This window comes from Zeus faber, assembly GCF_960531495.2.
Source record: "Zeus faber genome assembly, chromosome: 8".
NCBI classification, from domain to species: Eukaryota; Metazoa; Chordata; class Actinopteri; order Zeiformes; family Zeidae; genus Zeus; species Zeus faber.
In genome coordinates this window covers 13,245,301-13,253,177 of record NC_137195.1, presented here as the reverse complement: position 1 = coordinate 13,253,177, position 7,877 = coordinate 13,245,301, and the positions used below count along the sequence as shown (strand labels likewise).

The 7,877-nt window shown below is 48.1% G+C and overlaps 1 protein-coding gene across 1 annotated transcript in view; it reads right to left on the bottom strand.

Moving 5' to 3' along the window:
- rusc1 (RUN and SH3 domain containing 1) overlaps positions 1–363 on the bottom strand; it is a 1,480-nt gene extending 1,117 nt beyond the window's left edge. Inside the window, exons 1-2 of the mRNA XM_080005931.1 lie at positions 208–363; positions 1–114 (exon numbers count right to left, since the gene is read on the bottom strand). The exon at positions 1–114 is cut by the window's left edge and continues 137 nt beyond it. Coding sequence (XP_079862057.1) covers positions 1–114; positions 208–357 — 264 coding nt within the window. The 5' untranslated portion in view covers positions 358–363. The remainder of the gene's footprint in view (positions 115–207) is intronic.
- Between the last annotated feature and the right edge of the window lie 7,514 nt (positions 364–7,877).

The window sequence follows — 7,877 nt, the reverse complement described above, 5'->3', positions numbered from 1 at the left end:
ACCCCTGTTGAAATCCTCATTCTGGTTCTGTCCTGTAGGGGAACTCAGCTCAGCGATGTTCTGGCTTAGACGGCTTCCCCAGTTCACCACAGCCTCCCATCCTTCCTGGATCACCTGTGTCAAAAAAAACAACGACTAATCAGAGGGCAGAAGGAGCATGTTTCGGTGAACAATCTCAGAAATGACTCGAGCCACAAAGACGGGTACCTGTCCTGCCTGCTGAGTGAGGCTGGCTTCCTCAACACATGGGGGAGGCAACGCTCCGATCTCCTTTTCCTGCACCCACATAAGCTGAGGGCTCGTCTGTCCGAAACCGACTGGGCTCTTTGAGGCCACTGCATCGTTATTTGTTGACATCCCCGATTCTTGAAGGAATGGATTGGTCGGCACCGAGGAGCTTGCTTTAGCACTGGCCGCCTTCTGTTCGGGGCTTCCAAGATTCAGCGCCGATAGGCTCCCAAGATATCTGCTGGACCGGCCCTTGACCAATGACTCCTGGGGCGAGAGTCTGAAACCCACATCCTGAACAGGCGGATCGGGGATCTCTGGGATGTGATTAGCCGGCTCTAAATGATGGTGCTGGAAGAGCAGGTCAAGACTGAAGGTCAGCAGGCTGAGCGGCTGCAACAGGAGGAGCAGCTCCTCGAACAGGGGCTGGCAAGTGGTCAGCGAGAGACGCATAAAGGAGGAAGGGCGGTAGTACGTTTCCAGCACATCTGAGAAACAGAGGTCACTCTTACTTGATGGCATGTCCAAAAAGTGGTGTGGAAAATCTGCGAACGAAGCCGAAACCTACCACTGCACGACTGAAGGTGAGATAGCCAGAAGTCCAGCTGCTTGGTACTGAAAGAGAAAATAATACGAAGAGGAGGATTAAGGAGGATTCGGGTAAAGAAAGAAGCATGTGCGTGCAATAAAGGGAGCCTCAGTCCTGAAGTAAATATCAGATATACTGTGTTTTTCTGCATGATCTGGTCAAAGGACATTGAGGAAGAAGAAAACACGTACTTCAGCAGGCCAATAAGGAAGGAATTGAATCTGTGTTTGCTCTGCTTGAGCTGGGGCAGCTCTCCAACTCTAACCTGCAGGTTGTACAACGCCTGAGTGTTAGGACCTGGAGGCAGTGGACAGGGGGTGGGAGGAAGAGAAAAATAAGAGGCAGAGAGAGCGGCGGTGAGAAAATTACAGAGGGGAAACAATAGTCCACTTTGGCACTTTGGCACTCAATCGATATCAGGTCAATAACATTGTTTGGTTTAATCTGGGTTTCCTGACATGTATACCGAGCGCTGACTGATTGCTGCGGGAGGGAGAAACAAGGACAGAAAAAAACATGTCGCCGCTACCTGGCTTAGTGGAGGCCTGCACCAAGCCCCAGGCCGAGTTGGGCCTCCTGCCTGCTATAAGGTCACTCTGATGGGGCTTGAGGCCATTGGAGAGAAGGCCATGCAGCGCCGGGCAGAGGCACTGCAGAACCAGACGGCCTAGGCTGGGATTCACGCTGCCATCTCCTGAAAGAGCCTGCAGAGGAGGAGGAAGGAATAGGACAGGATGGCACGTACAGTGGGGATTACAGTGACAGAATATGGCAAGGAAAGAGTGATTCATGGAGGCGTGTGATTCATGGAGGGAGTACGAAGGATTTGGAAGTTAGTAGAAAATAGACCCTCTAACGGTTTACGCTTATCTCAAGACAATTAAGTACCTTTCTAACTGAAAAGGGCTGAAGTGGAGAAATTATGAAGAGATAAGAGGAAGAAGGGAAAAAAACACACCCTTAGTTAAATAATACAATATACACAATACAAGACCATCAAAATGATACAGACCATGATGTGCTGCTGATGTCTAAACAACACGTAAGTCATCATCAAGCACAAAGAGTCAGGACATGGCTTGATAGCAACTCACCTTCTGAACCACAGTCCTGGAGGAGCTGAACTGAGCCAAAACGGCTTCCACTGCCACGCTAACCGCACTGACCAGAGCTGCGGAGAAAGAGAAACGATTCACAGTTGAACAGCATTTATTTTATTTTATTTTATTTTTTTAACTCGCGGTGGCGAGCCCAAACGACACAAACCTTTCTTCTCCTGCAAGCAGAGAGAGGACAGGCCGAGACCCCTCATCGGAATCTGTACATCTTCACCCATCCAGGATGTCCCGTCCTTCTGAGCGGAGCCAGCGAAGGAGACGCTGCGAACAGCTGAGATAAGACAGCGACGGAGGAATTATATGACGGCCCCGAGAGATTGAATGAGAATTGTAAATCAAGTCAGATAAAAGTGTCTTAATATTAGTATTAGTGAAAGTAAGAGGGATTGAGTGATGAGAAGCATTTAATTATTGGAGCAGATGGTTTTGTCAGTAAACGTGGTAACATCCTGTAAATAATACTGCACTGAAAGGACCTTTCATTTATTATGGTGTTTGCATCAGTAAAGATGATATTTAGAGAACACATCTGGGATAGACACAATCTCACCAGACTTACCAAAGGCCATGCACTAACCTTCAAATTCACACAAATGCATATGTGCAGTGCATGGCATTAAACACAAGCACAAACCCCCTTACATCCAGTTACACACACACACACACCCACCCACACACACACACGCACACAACTGCAGTGCTAGGGGGAAAACAATTAAAGGGGCTGCAACATTAAGGCAATAAATTAGGAGAGATTGCTTGAGGCCTCCACACACTGTGCCAGACAAAAAAATGTGGTGTATTGGACAAAACCTCTTTTGTCCTGAACAATGATCCACTGTCTTTTAGTTGTTCGATACGACAGGGTCAGAGTGCCGACCCATGGAGGCTCCGACAAAGCTATAATCTATAAGGCGCGGCTGTCACGATGTCGGCTGATGAAGGACAGTCGTTTGGCTTTCAATTAATGACACAATACGACAGCAGACTGGGTTCAACCCGCACAGTCTGACAGAGCTGATAATCCAGATAAAAGACAGCCAAAGTCCCACAGTGTGTGGGGACCTTTAAATACATGTCCCACAGTGTGTGAAGACCTTCAAATACATGTCCCACAGTGTGTGAAGACCTTCAAATACATGTGCAGAGGGGCAAGGTGTCAAGTCTACTGGTGACTTTCATGTACATGGATTTATATAAACGTGTTATATAAATGCAAACAGTGGGATCAACTGTGCACTGTGTTAGTTTGCTTTGATCACTGATTACACTTAAATAATCTACACAAAAGATAACAAAGGTTTACTTTTAGATGAATGTTGTTTAGAATGGACATTATCGTCAACAAGCCTGTCGGGCTGTGCTCTGCATGGAATGCAAGTTTCCATCTCAACACACCATGCAATAACAGAAACATTAACAAGGAGACAAAGGGCAAGAAAAGAGCGAGAAAGGATAGATTATAGGAAGGCATTGAAAACCGATTAATGAATCCAGAAGCCCTCTGCTAAGCGCAGTGGTCGGGCTTCCCTTCTGAGGTCTCTTTGCAGATTTGAAAGGCCTGTGAAGATAGAGTATCAGACGACCTGAGGGGGATTGTACTGTCTGACACACGACACTTTCAAATCTGCAAAACCCTCAGGGTTATAAAAGGATTCTATTCAGAGTAGGGAAAGGGACAGTGAGAGAAAGGGACGGACACACGTGCACTTATGCAGATGTTAGACAAAAGACAGAGACTTATGGAAAGAGAGAGAGGGAGAGAGAGAGAGAGAGAGAGAGGAATCTTACTCGGCGCGTGTGGCTTCAGGGGAGCCTGTTGGCGTTTTGGGGGTAAGGGGGGTGCCTTGGGCGGCATCGGAGGGTAGAGATAGGGATAGTAAAGGGGTGCAGCGAGGGCAGGCAGGGTGTGGGAGCGAGGGCAAAGCGGTGAACTGAGGCAGGAGACCTCGACGCCTGGAGGGGGCGCGCCAGAGCGCTTGGGTGGGGAGAGGGCGCCGATCGGGGAGAGGCGGGGCGGGGCACCCCTGTGAAGAGGGCAGTTTTTAGGGTGGTACAGATAACAGGTGGGCAGGGGAGGAAGCTCTTTGGAGGCCCGGGTTCTGCTGCTCTTGTCGTCCTTGCATGGTAAGGGACGCGACGGTCGTTTTTGATCTGAACCGCCTGCACACAGTGAATCTGTAGCGCTGAGTGTGTTAGAGTACGTCATCATGACGTCAATATTCTTATACGGAGTGGTGCATCCCGGGGCCTCAATGGTGCCACCGACAGGGATGTCCGACTCCGCGTGCGCGGCGCCGCGGTTCTCCGAGTCGTTGCAGAAGATGGAGTCAAAATTACTGATGGAGTCGGATTCAAAGTCATAGTCAAGATCGTGGCAATCGTACTGGCAATCGTACGGGTGCACCGACGCCCCGTTGCTCCGGAAGTCTTTCGCAAAATTATTGAAAGAGTCTAAGCTGGCATCGTAGTCAGAGTGTATGGGAGTCTGGGAATCATCTCCCCTGATAGAGACTGAACGCCTGTCCGTGCTGGCTGCATGGGCCTGCCGTGGGTAGTCAGAATAAGCTGTCGACACCCTTCCCACGGGGCTTTGGGGCCTCGGCTCAATGTGAGGCTGGGAGTTACAGTAACCTGGGCGGTAGCGAGGGACAGCAGCATGGAGGAAGTAGGGAGAAGCGTGGGAGTGGGAATGGGCAAGGGACAGCGGGGGTGAGGAAACTGAGGTTTTCATTCGGGTGAGTAGCAAGGGGCAGGGCAGGTCAGGGCAGAGAGAGCAGGTGTACAAGCGCGATGGCGTGAGGGAGAGGTGGAGCCGTCGGCCACCGATTAGGAACAACAGAATGGGATGGAATAGTTGGAAAGACAAGGAAGAGAGTAAAATGTTGCAAATAAATGGGAAGGAGAGAAAGAAATGGAGAGAATGTTAGTTTCTATTGAGATTCCATGAACGAATTCCAGAAAGACTTGTCATCATGTCAGGGCATGCAATAAAGCAATAATGCAGTAATATTTAACGACATTTTAAACAAACGGGTTGCTCGATACACATTGACACCCGTGGTGCACGAGATTCAATGGAGACAGGTTGTTATGAAAGGAATTCTGTGTCACAATTCACAAACATAGTATTAAATCAATACAAATACTAATGGAACAAGATGAGTAAATACTACAAACCACAAATCTGTACAAGAATTTTAAATGCAAAAAAAATAATAATAATAAATAGAAACAACATATTTCTCCGTCCACAAATAAATAATGTATAACTTGTGTAGCGAAAACCACTTTGGAAATAACTGTGCCATCATTTGTTTGTGATTGAATATCTTTGCGTATATTTTCATCACTTACATCACAAGTGTACACGCCGAAACGCACATTCAGATTGTTGCCTCCCCTATCGATACTTTTGTATTTATGCTTTGTGACACACACATGACCTTCCAGGGGGGAGGTTGGCATGAATGCACGGAGTGGATACTGGAGCAGAGGGGACTCTTAACGGCGGCAGACAAAGTTATACACTCAATTATAAACTACTCAAAACATAACATGAAAGAGAAGACTAAAAACCATCATCCCCATTGATGTCAAATCTCGCAGAAGGAGCGTCGTTAAAATGCACCCGCCCATTGCCAGAGTCCACGCCACTCCGCGTATCCACTCCAACCCCACAGTGAGAGAGCCCGCTCCAGGATCCACGCCGTCCATTCCCACCCTCCCACCCGGGGCGAAATAATGAGTCATGAAACAAACCCGAACACAAACGCAAACGGACCCAGACGTACGCTTGAGCCATGAGTATGTGTTGTATATACATTTGTGAATTATGACACGGAATGCCTTCCATAGGTTTTTGAAAAAGTTTTGAGTTTTTGAAAATAGTTACCGCTAATAAACCAGAACTGAGCAGCCGTTTTCAACGTTTCAACGTTGACCTGCATGGGCAGTAGATGCCACCATCACCCCTGCGCCACCTACTCTTGTGTTTCTTTATTTCAACCCCTCCCTCCCTCCCTCCCTCCCTCCCAGTGTGCAGTGCAGTGCAGTGCAGTGCTGAGTCAGTCAGCTGATAGCAGTGTTCTGCTCTTTCCTGCCAAGTCACTGTTGTCCGTCTCTCTGTGGAGATTGGAGGATACTGGCACCGCAAGTCCAATTACACTAAATCGCACGTGACAGGCTGCGCGGCCATGGGCAAGAACTGAAGCTGGAGATCAACCATACCTTCGCAAGACTCCAGCTGTATCTTAAAGGAACCCAAGGCATGATACTTCCTGTTATGTATTCTGGCTGGGGCCACCCGGGACCCGCCCCTGAGGCCCTTAAAGGTGTACCCACCTATTCCGTGCTGTTGGATGTTTTTTGAGGAAAGAAATAATAAAAAAATAAAAAATTGTAATCACACAATCCTTTTGAGATAATTACAAAACGGTTCCCTACATTTAGATGATTGGAGAAATAAAATGGGGGGGGAAAGCGAGTAACAAGCCTAATATTCATAGAACAGAGTAATAGCCATCTGAGCAAAATGGGAGTTTCAAATTAAAGACCAACAATATTTCATCCAGGCAGATGGTGTCTAAGAAAAAATAATCTTCTATTTATTTCACTAAGAAAACAGAAGAATTTTCTCGATGAACAGTGTGTGCAGAGAAATATAAAATGTCTCACTGTGACTCATCAGGCTATTAAAAAAAAGAAAAGAAAGAACCACGAGGAGAAATTGGAAGCGTGCATGACGGAGGCATAGAGCCCTCAGTGGACACTCCTTATCCAACCCTCCCCACCCTGATTTGAGGAGTGGATGAATAATTGAATTGAAGTCAGAGATGACATCACACTCCGATAACGAGAACAGGAATTACTGACTGCCGGGTTTCCATGGTCTGCCTTCTCCTCCCATCACCCCCCCCCCTCTCTGTCTCTCTTTGGCTGCTTCTAATTTTTCCATTTCTGCTCTCTCCCGTTCCTTCTTGGTGTTTATTTTGCATTTTCCTCTCGTTTGGCAGCTTTGCTCCGAGTCACTTCTGCTGATCCCTCTTTCGGAGTGATCCGCCTGATTTCACATAAACCCATCTCCGCCTCCATCAATCGTTTCCTATATTTACATGACGCGTATCTCTCCATTTTCATGATTCTTCGTCTTTTTTTAGTGTTTATTCCCCTGAGGATATATTGTTTGTGTATCACTGAGAGAAAGAAATCGCGCCAACTGTTAGTTCCTCGCCCTCCATCTGTTTCGAAATAATTCTCGCTATTTTCAGATGCAGACGGCATATGCAGCGATGCACACAGACTAGCTAAAGATTAGGTAACCTGCTGATCTGTTGTTTTATCATACCATTTGCAAATTCACATTAGCTCCGCGAGAAAGTGTTCTGTCCATTCGACGTACACCAAAATGTCAATACATTAAGCGACGGTCTTTGAGGGCCCGTCACGTGCATCTTCCATCATTATCGTCACATTACTATAAAGGGCGAACTCACCTGTAGTTCGTGATTCCAACGTTCTTCTTCCATCCGCTCTTCCTCTCACCTCCACCTCCACCACCACCTCGTCTTCCCCGCCCCCACTGTCCCGCTGGGTCCCCTTCGCTTCCTCGCGTTCCCTTTCCTCGGCCAGCGTCCAGAGGTCACCGTCGCTGGTCGAGCAGCCGAGCTTCTGCGAGGGGCAGAGCTCTGGTTGTCTTCCCTCCTCGTCGGCCCTCTTGAGCATTTCCTTCAGGGCGTCCATGGAGGTGAGGGCAGGCGGCGGCTGCATGAAGATGGCCTGGGCCTGAGACGTGTACTCCCACTGGATGCCGTCGCCGTCCTTCTTCTCTCTCCTCCACTTTAGGTTGTAGAGTATATCCGGGTCCGGAGTGATGATTGTCGGGTCGGGGTCCGGCTCACTTATCACCTTAGTCGGAGGGGAGCTGTTCTTGTTACGGAAAC